General features: G+C 39.2%; 1 protein-coding gene across 1 annotated transcript in view; it reads left to right on the forward strand.

Moving 5' to 3' along the window:
- LOC124622017 (RING finger protein 121) overlaps positions 1-17463 on the forward strand; it is a 103578-nt gene that overhangs the window by 54299 nt on the left and 31816 nt on the right. The window contains exon 6 of the mRNA XM_047147569.1: positions 15525-15658. Coding sequence (XP_047003525.1) covers positions 15525-15658 — 134 coding nt within the window. The remainder of the gene's footprint in view (positions 1-15524; positions 15659-17463) is intronic.

Here is a 17463-nt window from a genome sequence, read left to right on the forward strand (position 1 = left end):
CTTTTGGCCAGTAAGGCTTTCGTCAAAAATAGATGACACACACACACACACACACACACACACACACACACACACACACACACACACGTAAACATAAACACAACTCACACTCAGATGACTGCAGTCTCAGGCAACTGATGCCACACTGCAAAGGGAGTCAATTTTAGGTCATATACTGTACACACAAAGGGCTTTGAGCAGTCGTTCTTACTACACTCCATATGTGAAGAAACTTTTTAACATGTGATACAATGCTAAGTACTCTCTGCCATGCATTAAAAGTGGTTTGCAGTATTTTTACGTAGGTACAGAAATTAAGCATTCTGATATGAAATGCTACAGATATACAGGGTGTTACAGAAAAGTACGGCCAAACTTTCAGGAAACATTCCTCACACACAAAGAAAGAAACTGTTATGTGGACATGTGTCCAGAAACGCTTACTTTCCATGTTAGAGCTCATTTTATTACTTCTTTTCAAATCACATTAATCATGGAAAGGAAACACACAGCAACAGAACGTACCAGCGTGACTTCAAACACTTTGTTACAGGAAATGTTCAAAATGTCCTCCGTTAGCGAGGATACTTGCATCCACCCTCCATCGCATGGAATCCCTGATGCGCTGATGCAGCCCTGGAGAATGGCGTATTGTAACACAGCCGTCCACAATACGAGCACGAAGAGTCTCTACATTTGGTACCGGGGTTACGTAGACAAGAGCTTTCAAATGTCCCCATAAATGAAAGTCAAGAGGGTTGAGGTCAGGAGAGTGTGGAGGCCATGGAATTGGTCCGCCTCTACCAATCAATCGGTCACCAAATCTGTTGTTGAGAAGCGTACGAACACTTCGACTGAAATGTGCAGGAGCTTCATCATGCATGAACCACATGTTGTGTCGTACTTGTAAAGGCACATGTTCTAGCTGCACAGGTAGAGTATCCCGTATGAAATCATGGCGGTGAATCGAGGAAGTACAGTACATACTGACGAAACTAAAATGAGCTCTAACATTGAAATTAAGCGTTTCTGGGCACATGTCCACATAACATCTTTTCTTTATTTGTGTGTGAGGAATGTTTCCTGAAAGTTTGGCCGTACCTTTTTGTAACACCCTGTATATATATAATTTCTTTCTACTGATGTTCTCTCAGTAACTAGAATAAATGAGCATTGCACTGATAAAAAATATAAAAATCATTATTGGTTTATTATGATTGTTTCTTACAGTTTCAGTAACTATCTTACCATTGTAACTGTAAATTTTCAAAGTATTTGTAAGAAAACTCTTGAACATACTGCTTTCCAGGAAAGTTGTGTGCTCAGAATTATTCTCAGAACTGGGAGCTGGCTGAAACGAAGTAGAAAGCTCCAGAATATTTAGTGAGACATGGAACATATGCCAGAAAGGCATATTAAGTGTCATAGTTGGGGGAGTGTTCGTTGCTGTCAACAAAAATATTGTGTCTATCGAGGTCGAAATTGAGTCTCACTGTGAAATCTGGACACAAGTAGCAGAACTAGGTGGACTCAAGTTAATTATCAGATGGTTGTACCGACCACCTGATTCCACTGTAACAGATGTAGAATCATTCAAGGGAAGTCAACACTCAGTTGCACAGACATACCCAGATCGTGCTGTATTAGTTGGAGGCGACTTTAATCGAACGAGTATAGACTGGGCCTTCTGTGGATTCACTGCAAGTGGTACGGACAGTCTTATGAAGTACTTTTGAACACATTTTCCAAAAACTGCCTTGAACAACTAGTTAGACAAACCACACACAGCAGAAAATTTTTAGACCTAGTAGTTACAAACAGGCCTGACATTATTAAGTGTTAGTATAGAGACACTGATTACTGATCTAGCTGTCATCATAGTGACTATGGTTACCAAAGTTAATAAATCCATCAGGAAGACAGGAGAGTATTTATGCTAAAAAAAAGCAAATAAGAAGTTTTTAGCATCTTGCTTAGACAATGGATGGGCTTAGCTCCAATGTGACGGCCATAGAGGAATTACGGACAAAGTTTAAACTAATTGTAAATCACACTCAGGAGACGTGTGTTCCAAGTAAGGATAGAAAGAATCGTGTGTGGTTTAATAGTCAGAAAATGCTATTTTTTTAAGAAAGCACAGATATTGACAGACAAAAGTTGTCAAAACTCGTGTGTCCATAAGAAGATCAATACACGAAGCATACACCAGCTTCCACCAGCAAGAGATCTTGCAGAGAATCTGAGAATATCCTGGTCATGTGTAAAATCAGTAAGAAAGCTGAAGCCTTCTGTCCAGTCACTCATCGACCAGTCTAGGGTGAGAATAGGAGACACCAAAAGGAAAGATGAAGTTTTAAATTTCACCTTTAAGAAATCGTTCGAGCAAGAGGATAATACAATCATGTGACTGTCGTACAGATTCTCACAATGCGACATAGAAATAGGCATCCATGGCATAGAGAAAGAACTGAAACAAGTAAGTAGCCAGGTCCAGATGGAATCCCAGTTCGGTTGTACAGAGAATACTCTGTGGCATTGGCCCCTTTCTTTGCATCCATTTATTATGAATCTCTCACCCAATGAAAAGACCCAACTGACTGGAAAAAAATGCAGCTGACTCTTGTATATAAGAAGGGTAAAGAAAGAAATTGGCCCACATAATTACAAACTAATGTCCTTAACATCGGTTTGCTGCAGAATTCTTGAACACATTGAGTTCAGATGTAATAAATTTTCTTGAGAGAGTATAATGTTATGCCATTTCAGTATCTGCTGAAGCGTAAAAGAATTTGTTGCTGTTTGTGACAACAGCTAATACTACAAGTAGTTCATCAGGCAGGGGATTTTTATTTTTTATTTTATTTACACGTCAAATTCCGTAGGATCAAATTGAGGAGCAAATCTCCAAGGTCATGGAACATGTCAGTACATGAAATTACAACATAAAAGTAATAACAGATAAAAATGAAATGTTTAGGAACTCGAAAAAAGTCAATCCATAAGTTTAAGTAAACACAATCAACAATACAACAAGAATCAGGTTAATTTTTCAAGGAACTCCTCAACAGGATAGGAGGAGTGACCCGTGAGGACACTCTTCAGTTTCAATTTGAAATCATGTGGATTACTGCTAAGATTTTTCTATTTGAGCGGTAGCTTATTGAAAATGGATGCAACAGTATCCTGCACACCTTTCTGTGCAAGAGTTAAGGAAGTCTGTTCCAAATGCAGGTTTGATTTCTGCCGAGTATTAACTTAGTGAAAGCTGCTTATACTTGGGAATAAGCTAGTATTTAACAAGAAATGACAGTGAGGAATATCTATATTTAGGGGCCAATGTCAAAATATCCAGACTCTTGAACAGGGGTCGACAAGAGATTTGTGAACTTGCACCACTTATTGTCTGAACCACCCATTTCTAAGCCAAAAATATCCTTTTAGAATGGGAGGAGCTACTGCAAATAACCTAACCTAACCTAACCTAGCCTATAATACCATATGATATAAGCGGTGAAAATAAGCAAAGTGGACTAATTTTTGTGTCAAACGGTCACTCACTTCAGATACAATTCGAATATTAAGAATGGCAGCATTAAGTCTTTGAACAAGACCCTGGATGTGGGCTTTCCACATTTTACTATCCATCTGAACACCTAGAAATTTGAACTGATCAGTTTCACTAATCATATGCCCATTCTGTGAAATCAGAACGTTAGGTTTTGTTGAATCGTGTGTTAGAAACCGTAAAAACTGAGTCCTACTGTGATTTAGTGTTAGTTTATTTTCTACGAGCCATGAACTTACGTCATGAACTGCAGTATTTGAAATCGGGCCATTGTTGCACGCAATATCCTTTACTACCAAGCTAGTGTCATCAGCAAACAGAAATATTTTAGAATTGCCCGTAATACTACAGGGCAAATCATTTATATAAATAAGAAACAGGAGGGGCCCCAACCCTGATTCCTGGGGCACCCCCCCCCCCCCCCTTGACTGTACCCCACATCACAGCCATTCTCAAAATTGTGAATAATGACCTTTTGCTGTCTGTTGCTAAAGTAAGAGGTGAACCAGTTGTGAGCTACTCCCCTATTCTGTAATGGTCCAACTTCTAGAACAATATTTTGTTATCAACACAATCAAACCCAGTAGTTAAATCAAAAAATATGCCTAGCATTCAAAACTTTTTTTCCCATCCAGTACCTTACAGCGAAAAGAAAATACAGCATTTTCAGTTGTGAAATGACTTCTAAAGCTGAACTGTACATTTGATAGCAAATTTTGTGATATAAAATGATCAATTATCCTTACATACACAGTCTTTTCAATAACTTTAGCAAACATTGATGCCAGGTCAGGAAACTGACCATTCCTAAAGGAAAAATTACAAATATGGCTAATACAAATACAGGGCTAACATGTGCAGCACAGGACTTTAATATTCTGCTAGGCACTCCATCATATCCATGAGTGTCCTTAGACTTCACTGATTTAATTATTGGCTCAATCTCCCCCTTTCCTGTATCACAGAGGAGTATTTCAGACATCAGTCTCGGAAAGGCACCAGACACTTCCTTCACAAGTGACCTTGAGGTTTTAATTTTATCCTGTGAATTAGCTATTCTATTTGCATACCACATACTCTTTACCTTCCTAATAACATTTTTAAGCACCTTACAATACTGTTCGTAATAGGCTACTGTAGCTTGATTGTCACTACTTCTAACATTTTGATATAATTCCCGCTTTGTTCTACATGAAATCCTTATCCCACTAGTCAGCCACCCGGGCTGCCTATTACTGCTAGTACCCTGTTTAGGATGTTGTAATGGAAAGCAACTCTCAAAGAGCACGAGGAAAGCATTATATTTATCATCTTTGTTATCGGCACTATAAACATCCTGCCACTCTTCTTCCTTGACAAGGTTTAAAAAACTCTCTGTTGCTGTTCGAGATTTACTTTCCTACATAGTGCGTAATAATATGTGACATTTGTTTGAGTACAAAAGCCTTTTAGTGTTAAAATTTGTGCATCATGGTCTGGAAGGCCGTTCAGCCTTTTACTAACAGAACGCCCATCTAGTAATGAAGAATGAATAAAAATATTGTATATGGCTGTGCTACTCTTCCCCTGCACCCTAGTTGGAAAAAACACAATCTGCATCAGATATAGGAATTAAGGAGATCTACCAGCATCCTTTTTCTTGCACCATCATATACAAAATTTATGTTGAAGTCACACCAAATAACTAATTTCTGGTACTTCCTACAAAGTGAATCAAGAACCGTCTCTAGCTTGAGCAGAAATGCTCTGAACTCAGAGTTAGGGGACCTTTAAACAACAACAATTTGAAGTTTAGTTTTACTAAATTCAACTGCCCCTGCCCAACATTCAAATATCTGTTCAGCGCAGTTCCGTGATACGACTATGGACTCAAATGGAATACTGTTTTTTACGTACATAGCCACTCTCCCACCCCACAAGAAACTCCTTGGAAAACAGCCAGCTAAACTGTATCCTGGTAAAGGAAGCCTCTGAATTGTCAAATTATTTAAGTGGTGCTCTGATAATTTCAGAGTCAATATCTATAAGCAATTCACTAATTTTATCTCTAATACCTCTTATGTTTTGGTGAAATATTGTCACGTAGAGGAAGGTGTATGTAGATGAATGACGAACACTAACTTCACTTAACAAAGGTTTATTCTGCACTTGCACATACAAGAGTGCGGAGCGAACTGCCTCTGCCCAGAACACATATGGTATATATACAGCTACAGAACATTCCAGTGCAATGATTCTTGCCATTTGTGGATCCTTCTAGAATGTACTCGAACCAAGGATAGAAATTAAAATATTTCAGTTCATGTGAGTTTTGAACTCACGACCCTCGATGCAACAATCGAGTATCATAACCACTACACAATGGCGACTGTGCTACTCAGCTTCTTCTGCAACATTGCTCCCTCCTTAACAGAACAGTGTCTCGGTGTTATGTCCTCCTAGTCCAGGAACGAGTCATCGGACCTGCACACTCCAACTCCCGATGACTGATGTTCGCCCTGGCAGTGATCTTCTTAGAATTTCCCTTGCCGCTATGTTCTTCGTTACCTTTCCACTTGTTGCCTGTCACTGGAGCTTTGAATTTACCCTGGGTTGCAGGATCCTTGTAGGGCTTCATTCGAAGGACGTGGGCCATACCTCTGATCTTTCATCGTCTTGTGTCAGAGTCGAAATCTTCACCTTCATAAGTAACATCAGACAACTGTCTTACAACATTATAAGATCCAAAGTAGCGCCTGAGCAGCTTCTCAGAGAGACCAACCTTCCGAACAGGAGTGAAGATCCAGACGAGATCACCAGGGTGGTAGACAACAGGGCAGTGGCTCACGTTATACCTTAGCCGATCATTTTCTTGAGCCTGCAGTGTGCGGGTTCAAGCTAACTGCCAAGCTTCCTCAGGTCTGGTTAACACCTGACTGATGTAGTCGTCGTCCACATCATCAGCATGTAGTGGAAACACAGTGTCCATCGTCACCATGCCAGTCTACGATGTTAAAATCACTGTTCTTAAAGTGTTGAAACCACTCACGACATGTTCTTTCACTAATAGCATCCTTACCATACATACTTGAGAGCATTCGATGAGACTCAGCCGCTGTTTTCATCATATTGAAACAAAGCAGTAACAGCTCCCCCAAATGATGAGAATTAGGCTCATAAACTGACCCTTCTAATCAAGAACAACTTTGTGATGCTGACACAAATTGACTAATGTTTGAATGAGGTTATGTTGACCGAGGTCCAAGCTAACTGCCTGACATCTGCAATCTGTTTCTTTCGACCGCTACTTACCGTTGTCGCCACCTACTGGCAAACAGTGGAAGCAAAGTTGTACACCTTGTACAAAATCACCATCATCACTAACAACTTTGAAATCATCATCATTACACACATCACAAATATCATTAAAAGCATCATTAATATCATCAACTTTACTCCCTCTTAAGTACATGACTTGCCTTCTCATCACAATTTATATCAGCTAACACAATTTCATAAATATCCTTAAAAGTTACATCATTAAATAAATTCTTAAGACCATATTCATCACATTGAGTATTCTCAGAGGTATCATTATTCAAAACTTCATGACTACTTTGTGTCTTATTAAATAAATTTGTCAAGATGTCTGCATCTAGTTCATTGCCTACATCTGGTTTACAAGCTTTTATCTCTGGTTATATTATGTAAAATTTCCTCCAACAACTCTGTTGAACTTCATTTTATTTCCCTGGTATGACCTGTCATCCTTATTATAAGATTTTCCCCCTAAGATTACCTCTACCTCTTCTACTTGTATTAGCCATGTTTCTAGTTACATCAAAACTCGCCTCAGACCAACAGACTCTCTGTGAAGTGGAAGCCAGTTTCCCTTATTGTTTCTTCTGTTCTCGAGTTGTCTGTTATCATACCTCCTTTTGTTACCATACTCTTGTCTGTTTCCTGCCTCTCGTTCTCTCTCATTAGATCACTTCCTATCGTGTCTTTGGTCACGTCTTCTATAGTTATCTCTAGGTGTCTCCCCCCTTGGATATATTCTCCTGTCCCTGTCATTATAATGATGATTATAGTTGTCTCTTCTTCCATTTCTGGCATCATTGTGGTTGCTTAGCCACCCCCCATTATGATTGTGCCTACGTTCCCTGTTCTCTTCTCTCTGTGTATCATTCCATTCTCAGGCCACATTCAGTTTGTCAACATACCTATGAAATTGCTCTATAGAATTATCCAGTCCATAAACTAGACCCCCATTGAACTTTTTTGTAAATGACTTTTTTAAAATGTCAATCTGTTTTAAATCATCTAGAGGTTAGACCAAAGTAATTGCTTTGCGCAGAAGGTCTTCATACTATCATTGCCTTCCCTAAAACATGGACCATTTTAAAAATGTTGTCTTGATTTTTGTCTGTTTTGTCTCAGACTAGAATTTTTCTAAGAAAGTCATATCTGTTTGGATGTGTTGATTTGCCCAGGAAAGTGCTTCTCTGTCCAGAAATTTTTTGACAAACTTTTGTCAGACATGGTATTGTTAAAGTTATCTTTACATTGAAATAAAATCCACAATATGAATCTTGTTCCCACTAGGGAAATTTTTCTGTTGATGTTGTTCCAGCCACTACTGTTATTGAAACAACAGTCTGTGGTAATCAGACTCTCGTCAGTTTCATTAACTTTCTTTTAGACCTGACTGACTTCAGTTACACATGTATCAACGCTACTCTTTACAGTTAAAATCTCAGAATTGTAATGTTTTTCAGACTCAACTAATTGTAAATTTCTTCTCCTTTTTTATTTTATCATGCAATTTTTTGTTATTTTTATCTTTCAACTTCAGCTAAAGGGTCATTATGTGTAAATTGAAGTTTGGGAGGGGATTACTGTTGTCAACTGCGTTGGGACATTACACGAAATCATAAGCGATGAACGAAATTGCGTACCGGACCAGGATTCGAACCCGGGATCTCCTGCTTACTAGGCAGGTGCGTTAACCACAGCGCCATCTGGGACACAGTGTTATGCAACTGCGTGGACTACCTCAGCAGACCTCACGGCCAACCCACATTCCCCCACCCCCACCCGAGTGCCACCTATCCGTAGTCCCTGTCCATTTCCTCCATGCTCGCTACTCTGGGATTTCCACTGGAGATCGTACGTAATTATTCATCCACACTGAAGAAGGTGTATGCATTGCCCATCTAGGTGAATTAATTGTATAAAACAAATACTAACAAAGAGATAGAGGGGCTGGCCAGTACTTACCTCAGCTCAGTACAGCCGATAGATACACATAAAACAGAACTGAAAATTTACATTCCTAGCTTTCGGAACTTTGTTCCTTCATCAGGGAGGAGAGAGGGGGAAAAAGGGAAGAAGGGAAAGTGGATTCAGTTACTCACAACCCAGGTTATGAAGCAACAGGGAAAGGTAAACAGGGAGGGTAGCAAGGATGGAGGCATGGTTGTCAGAGGGAAGCCAAAGATATTCTACTGTAAGTACTGTGCCAGCTTCAAACCAAAGAGGATGCATACAGAAGTAAAGAGGTATATAGTATAAAGATAAACACAACTATGTAGGATGAAAAGATGCGTGAATGGCTAAAGAGGAAAGGGAAAGAGGAGAAGACTGAAGAGTGAATGGGAGTGAGGTGGTTTAACGTAGGTTCAGTCCAGGGGGATGGCGGGATGAAAGGATGTGTTGGAGTGCAAGTTCCCATCTCCGCAGTTCAGAGGGACTGGTGTTGGGTGGGAGAAGCCAAATGGCACATACGGTGTAGCAGGTTCCTAGGTCCCTAGAATTATGCTGGAGGGCATGCTCCGCTACTGGGTATTGGGCATCTCCCTCATATAAGATATGAAACAAATACTAACAAAGAGATAGAGGGGCTGGCCAGTACTTACCTCAGCTCAGTACAGCCGATAGATACACATAAAACAGAACTGAAAATTTACATTCCTAGCTTTCGGAACTTTGTTCCTTCATCAGCCTCCAGCATAATTCTAGGGACCTAGGAACCTGCTACACCGTATGTGCCATTTGGCTTCTCCCACCCAACACCAGTCCCTCTGAACTGCGGAGATGGGAACTTGCACTCCAACACATCCTTTCATCCCGCCATCCCCCTGGACTGAACCTACGTTAAACCACCTCACTCCCATTCACTCTTCAGTCTTCTCCTCTTTCCCTTTCCTCTTTAGCCATTCACGCATCTTTTCATCCTACATAGTTGTGTTTATCTTTATACTATATACCTCTTTACTTCTGTATGCATCCTCTTTGGTTTGAAGGGAGATGCCCAATACCCAGTAGCGGAGCATGCCCTCCAGCATAATTCTAGGGACCTAGGAACCTGCTACACCGTATGTGCCATTTGGCTTCTCCCACCCAACACCAGTCCCTCTGAACTGCGGAGATGGGAACTTGCACTCCAACACATCCTTTCATCCCGCCATCCCCCTGGACTGAACCTACGTTAAACCACCTCACTCCCATTCACTCTTCAGTCTTCTCCTCTTTCCCTTTCCTCTTTAGCCATTCACGCATCTTTTCATCCTACATAGTTGTGTTTATCTTTATACTATATACCTCTTTACTTCTGTATGCATCCTCTTTGGTTTGAAGCTGGCACAGTACTTACAGTAGAATATCTTTGGCTTCCCTCTGACAACCATGCCTCCATCCTTGCTACCCTCCCTGTTTACCTTTCCCTGTTGCTTCATAACCTGGGTTGTGAGTAACTGAATCCACTTTCCCTTCTTCCCTTTTTTCCCCTCTCTCCTCCCTGATGAAGGAACAAAGTTCCGAAAGCTAGGAATGTAAATTTTCAGTTCTGTTTTATGTGTATCTATCGGCTGTACTGAGCTGAGGTAAGTACTGGCCAGCCCCTCTATCTCTTTGTTAGTATTTGTTTCATATCTTATATGAGATTTTCCATTAATCATTTGAATTAATTGTATGAATGTTCTAAAGGACAGACACCACATGTTAGTATAAAAGGTCTTTATTAACTTCCTCCACCTTTTGTTACTCAAATTTAATCTAGTGTCAAACTTCTGGTTTTCATTATCAAAATATTTTTCAGATGCAATTAATTCTTGTTCTACATTCTCAATATATTTGGTGCTATTGGTTGTAGCTATTTTGGCAGTATTTAATTCCTTCCTAAAATCTTTAAGGTCCTCATTCTGTTGCTCTAAAGTTAGCTTTAATTTGTCAAGCTTCTGACCCTGGTGATCAAACTTTTGACCCTGCTGATCACTTTTTGACACTGTTTGGTGGCTGACTCAATAAGTTTGGCTATCATGTCTTATTTGCACCCTTAGTGACTTCCACATAAGTGAACCCATGAAAAGGAGAGCAAACAATACTTGTATCACTCCTCACATTCCCTTATTCTGATTGATTATCAGTTAAATTGACTACATTTTCTGGCTTACCTTCGTCTCCCTCCCTATTTCAGTTTTCACTATTTACACCGTTACACGAGTTAATTTTCTATCACTCAAAATAAACAAATATTAAATAGTTTTCCTATTCTCTTTTTTCAAATGACCTACCTTATTTCATTGGCACCTTTTTTGGCATTAAAAAAATGTGTTTCCAAATACCTTCTGTTTTACGAGGTGTGGAAACTACAGCGTGCAGATCAGATTACAGGTTGACTGCAGTAACTAGGTTGTGTGTAGCCATCTGTTGGCAGCTTCCACACAGATGTTGTCATCAATTTCTCGTGGATATTGCATGCCTTTTCTTTTTGTGAGCATCCTCAGTGCACCTGAAACTTGAAATTAATATCTGTACTGCAATCTGGCTTATTTCGAAGCCCAGCTCCTCCATCACTTTGTAATGGTACACTGTTTCAGTATCTGCTGAAGTGTAACAGAATTTGTCGCTGTCCGTGACAACAGCTAATATTGCAAGTAGTTCATCACACGGGGGTGTAAATGCAGTGAAGTACAAATATTTATTGTCTTCTTTTCTTCTTTCCTGCATCAGTTGGTTCTTGTAGATAATCTGGAGTTCCTCCGATCTGCAGACCTTGTGTGTGATATGTATAATAATCAAGTTTACATATGCACCATTTTAAATAATACTGTTTATCATCAGATTGTTGGGAGTGGTGACAAACATAGATTTCGCCTCAAAATCTGATGGAAGACTGACATGCTGGCTTCAAAACTCTGCCAGTACTTATAGTAAACACTATGATGGGTTAATAATTGTAAACAGACTATAAGTGAGTTACAATTACAAGTTTTACATTGAGTTGACAATTCAGATGGCAAAATGCTTGTAATTTACAAAAAATTTTAAATACAAAGGTCACAGTAGTTTTTATGTTTTCGTAGTGAAATACGAGATCTTCAGTTTAACAACAGTTCAGTTACTTCTTTCTTTGCTTATGGTAAAATTAGTTAATAAAAAAGAATTCCTTCCATATATTGAGATAGACAAAATTAAATACATTATTGTTTGATATAGGCAAAACTTGTGTATCTAGATTTATTGTCTGTAAGTTAGATTAGTTTATATTTCTTAATGATGTCCTCACTGTGAATTGTACAATTTTAATGTATTAACTTGTTTCTGTACCTTTGAACACATGAGAAGTTTAAGAGCATTTAATAGAACTACATTTGGGTTAATATTATATTGATGTAAGGCTGCTGTAATGTTTGATATATCACATTACATCACTCATTGTCTGTGATCACGTTGTTGTGACCTATGAAAGAGCAGATAATCTTATTTATTCCTACCCGTATCATCAGTACATTTCAATATATACGATATTATTAGATACGAGGGTTGGAACTTTAATAGTGGCAACTATTTATTTACAGCTCGTACAAAATAGATACATGTTTCAAAGTTTTACTGACCTTCAAAGTAGTCACCAGCATTGTGTATAACCCGTTGCCAGTGATGTGGAGGTTGTAGGATACTCTTAGCAGTGCCAGTTGTGTTGACAGTTCGAGCGGCACAGTCTATTACCCAACAAATTTGTAGCAGTTCTGAAGCAAACTCTGTGAAGTGTTTCCTTCAGTTTAGAAATAGAGTTGAACGTACGAGGGCTTAAGTCAGAGGAGTGCAGTAGGTGGTATAGCACTTAGCAGCCCCATTAGTCAAACAAATCAGTTACAGCTTGCACTGTACATGCTTGAGCATTGTCCTACAAAATGATGGTCAGGTCCTGCAGAAAGTGTCATCACTTCTGTCTCTAAGCTGGTCGTAGGCTGTGTTCCAAAAATTAACAGCACATTTATTATTTTTCTTTTATTTTCTCAAGGAAAGGACAGGTACTTTTTTTTTCAGTTCCTATAGTAATGTGTCACATCACCAACAACTTTAATCTTGGCACAAATCAGTTCACACTTTATTTCAATTTCTATAGTAATCTGTCACATCACCAACTACTTTAATCTTGGCACAATTAAGTGCACCTTTAACCCTTACAGACACAGATTCTGATTCATTTACTTTATGACGATTCCTTGTCCTAAGAACCAACGGCATTGTAGACATATAGTAAGATGAACCACGATCTCTGTTATACACTTCACATATCTGAAATGTACGATAAGCAATAACTCCTCGGCTGTTAAAAGTCTCCAGCCCTGATACAGTCTCCACTTTACCACCACGAACTAGAGCCACAGTTACCCAACCATTACCATGTGCACTAGTATCAGCATTAGTAAGTGTAAAATTCAGTACGCATCTACAAAACACTGAAGGACCATGAAGAATAACTTGCGTACCTACTCCGCTCTTCGTAGTAATAGATATATTATCAATAGCTTTATACACTGTAAGGCGCGAACACCTTCTCCTCCTAAAATAACGCGGCATAACTAGTCTGTGTCTTTGGTTCGAAATAATGTGTAAAATGAAACTTCAATCTACTAGTAGCATGCTTCCATTTAACATTAACACTATTAAAATTCCAAAGAGAAGGAGAACCTACATCTGACTTCTTTCTAAATATATTAACCAAGCAGTTGGTACTAGGTTTCTGTACAATAGCATCGACACAAACTAGTTACGCTGCGTTATTTTAGGAGGAGAAGGCGTTCGCACCTTACAGTGTATAAAGCTATTGATAATATATCTATTACTATGAAGAGCGGAGTAGGTGCACAAGTTTAGGGCTGGAGACTTTAAATAGCAGAGAAATTATTGCTTATCATACGTTTCAGGTACGTGAATTGTATAACAGAGATCGGGGTTCATCTTACTATATGTCTACAATGCCATTGGTTCTCAGGACGAGGAATCATAAAGTAAATGAATCAGTGTCTGTGTCTGTATGGGTTAAAGGTGCATTGAATTGTGCCATGATTAAAGTTGTTAGTGATGTAGAGAGAGAGATGAATTTTAAATAATACTGTTTATTACACATTGTAGGGACTGACGAAAAACATAGATCCACCTCAAAATCTGACAGAAGACTGACCTACTGGCTTCAAAACTCTGCCAGTATTTATTTCAGTATTTAGTGAATGAATATTCTGTGTGTGACTTCGTGTATGGCCGAAAGCAGCTGTTATGTTTCAACAGAAAAGCTTCTGTCTACGAATCAGCTAGGATTTAGAAAGCATCACTCATACATAACTCAGCTTGCCTTTTCTCTCTTGATATTCTACAGGCAATGGGTGGAGGGCAACAGCCAGATTCCATATTTTTAAATTTCTGAAGCATTTGAGATGGTGCCCAATGCCGTGTGTTGATAAAGGATCAACCGTATGTTATTTGTTCGCAGATGTGTGAGTGGATTAAGATTTCTTCAGTAATAGAACCATTGTCCTTGATAGCAAGTGTTCATCAGGGAGAAAGCTATCATCAGGAGAGACTGAGGGAAGTGTGGTAGGACCGTTCTTTTCCTCTGTGTATATAAATGATCTGAAAGACAGGGTGAGCGACAGTTTAAGGCTGTTTGCTGATGACACTGTGGTGTACAAGAAAGTGTCGTCATTGACTGACTGTAGCAATATACAAGATGGCTTAAGCAAAATTTGTAATTGGTGTGATGAATGGCAGCTTGCTCTAAATATAGAAAAATGGAAGTTAATCTGAATAAGCAGCAAGAACAAGTATGTAACATTTAAATACAGCATTATTAGGATGCTGCTGGGCATAATCACATTGATTAAATATCTGGGCATAACATTGCAAAGTAATATGAAATGGAACGAGCATGTCAGGTTAGTAGTAGGGAGTGTGAATGCTCAACTTCGTTTTGTTGGGGTAATTTTGGGAATGTGTAGCTCATCCGTAAAGGAGACGCAGTGTATAATGCTAGTGTGACCCATTCTAGATTACTGATCGGGCATTTGGGATCCCCACCAGGTCGAATTAAAGGAAGACACTGAAGTAATTCAGAAGCATACTGCTAGATTTGTTACTGGCTAGTTCGATCAGCATGCAGGTATCACATATATGCTTTGTGAACTCAAATGCGAGTCTTGGAGGCAAGACAACATGCTTTTTGCCAGGCACTAATGTGGAACTTTAGAGAACTGACATTTGATGCCAACAGCAGAAAAATTCTGCTGTTGTTGCCAACGTACATTATGCATAAGGACCACGAACATAAGGGAAATTAGGGCTCGTATTTAGGCATATAGACGGCTGTTTTTCCCTTGGTCCATTTGCGAATGGAACAGGAAAGAAAATGACTAGTAGTGGTACATGGTGCCCTTCGCCATGCACTGTATGGTGGCGTGCAGAGTGTGTAGGTAAATGTAGATACAAATACCAAGAAAAATGTTAACTGGGCAAGTGAACAGCAGATAATGAAACCTTGCTGAGTAGAGACTGCTCTGTGTCTGTTTTCAACAGAGTTGTTATTTCGTGCATATAGCCTCTATTTGTGTATATTATTGGTAATTCATGTTTCTTTTCCACTATTAGCATGTCATTTTATGTTAGCTGTACATTGAATTGTTGTTCTTTTTTGCAGTATTACCGGGCAGATGGCATCCCTACGAGGCATCTAGAAAGAGGTGTTTGCGCTGTGTGTGGCAATCACATACAAGCAAAGGAAAATGAGGAAGGATTAATTGAAAACACTTACAAACTATCCTGTGATCATTTGTATCCTTTTCACATTTAGTAATAACATCTTCTATGCTGTACGTGTATTCTACTCTCCCCACCCCCTTCCTTTAATAAAAATCCCAGTGTCTTCCTTGTTACTTACAACTTCCTCCATTTGCATCACATTTTCCATCCTGTTTTCAGTTTTCACACTTCTTATTAAAAACATTTACATCAACCAAACGAATGCCCAATAAATTAACCAGCAAGCACACATATACATTCAAGAAATTGGGTGCTGTGTTCTACATATTTCATCTTTTCAAGATAGGATTCCATATTATTGTATTTTCAAGACAGGATCCCATATTATTGTATAGAAATGAACTCTATAATGCCCCCAGAAACATGAATTCTAGCAATAATTTTAAATAAAATATTATAAGTTGCACGTGTGCATATTTTTTTATTTTAATTTTTTTTTAATTTTTATTCTTTTTTATTTTTTATTTTATTTTGTTTTTATTATTATTATTATTATTATTATTATTTATTTATTTTTTTTTTTTTTCAAAATTGAAGCTGTTGAACTCCGTTGTTGTTTCTTTAAAGGCCAATGATGTTTAAAATCTACTACCAATCACAGTTGAAGGTGGTTTATTTAAATCACAATGGACAATCCAGGTGGAAATATCAACAGTGTAAGGAGAAGATACATTGTTACTTAACGTAAAAGTGACACATTAAGTTGCAGTCAGGAGCAATTAAGACACTTATACTTAATCTTTCAGCCACAGCCTTCGTCATCCGAGCTGCCAGAGATGGCACTCATATGTGCATGAAGTGTGCTTGCTTGTTTGAATGAATGTGTGCATGTGTGTTTCTTTTTCTGATGAAGACTGTGGCCGAAAGAGTATGTATAAGTGACTTTTAATTGTGCCTGTCTGCAACTTAACATGTCATCTTTACGGTAAGTAGCAATCTATGTTTTCTTTACATTGTTGTTATTTAAATCATAAGCAATTTTGGCCTTACACCCATCTTCAGGTGATTATACATTCAGTTTCATGTTCCACATTCGCTCTTGGAGTTCAGTCCATCCTAAAGGGTAAATTATGTGACAAATGTGCTGTTATGGTCTGGATACTGGTACTCATAGTACATTTTGTTCTAAATAGGAACACAAGGAAACACATGGCCGTAAAAGAGGTATAATTTATTGGCTCGCAGAGTGACTTCAACAAGAATACAATAAAAGCAGTTCACACATCTCGAACACATTTAACAAGTGAAGACATGGAGGTCAATGGCCCATACATGCCCTCATAAAGATGCTATCCATGTGAGGTGTTGCTCTTGTAGTGCTGTGTGAGCACAGTGGACCTGGTGATGGCAGTCGGTGACTGGGCTGCCCCTGGCGCCTGCCTCAAGTAGTGTGCAGATGTGCGTTTTGAATGTTGGCACTCACTATGCTAGCTGCAGTGGCCCCACTTATGTCTGCTGTGGGCGGTGGATGTAGTAGCTGACGGGTTACTGTAATCCTCCTTCCTTGCGGGGAGAACAAACCAGATGTCACTGTCCACAATGCTGTGACTAAAGAGATGCCCAGGGCACCCTTGACAGTGCTGAGGGCTGCAGCCAAAGGCATGAGAAGTTCCCAGCTCTGCGAGTACAGATTAAAATGTGTTGGACAGGGGCACCTCCAGTGACAGGGGTGGGAGCCATCTGGACATCTGAGTCCTAAGACGATGGATGCCGGCATGGGCAGCAACAGTGGTGGACTGTAGAGGAGAAGCTCTGGTGAAGGAGACCTGGCTTCCATCCCTGGTTGCAGCACCTGCCTAGTGCACTTGCTGCAGGAA

The sequence above is a fragment of the Schistocerca americana genome, chromosome 7 (genome assembly GCF_021461395.2).
Source record: "Schistocerca americana isolate TAMUIC-IGC-003095 chromosome 7, iqSchAmer2.1, whole genome shotgun sequence".
Taxonomy (NCBI): domain Eukaryota; kingdom Metazoa; phylum Arthropoda; class Insecta; order Orthoptera; family Acrididae; genus Schistocerca; species Schistocerca americana.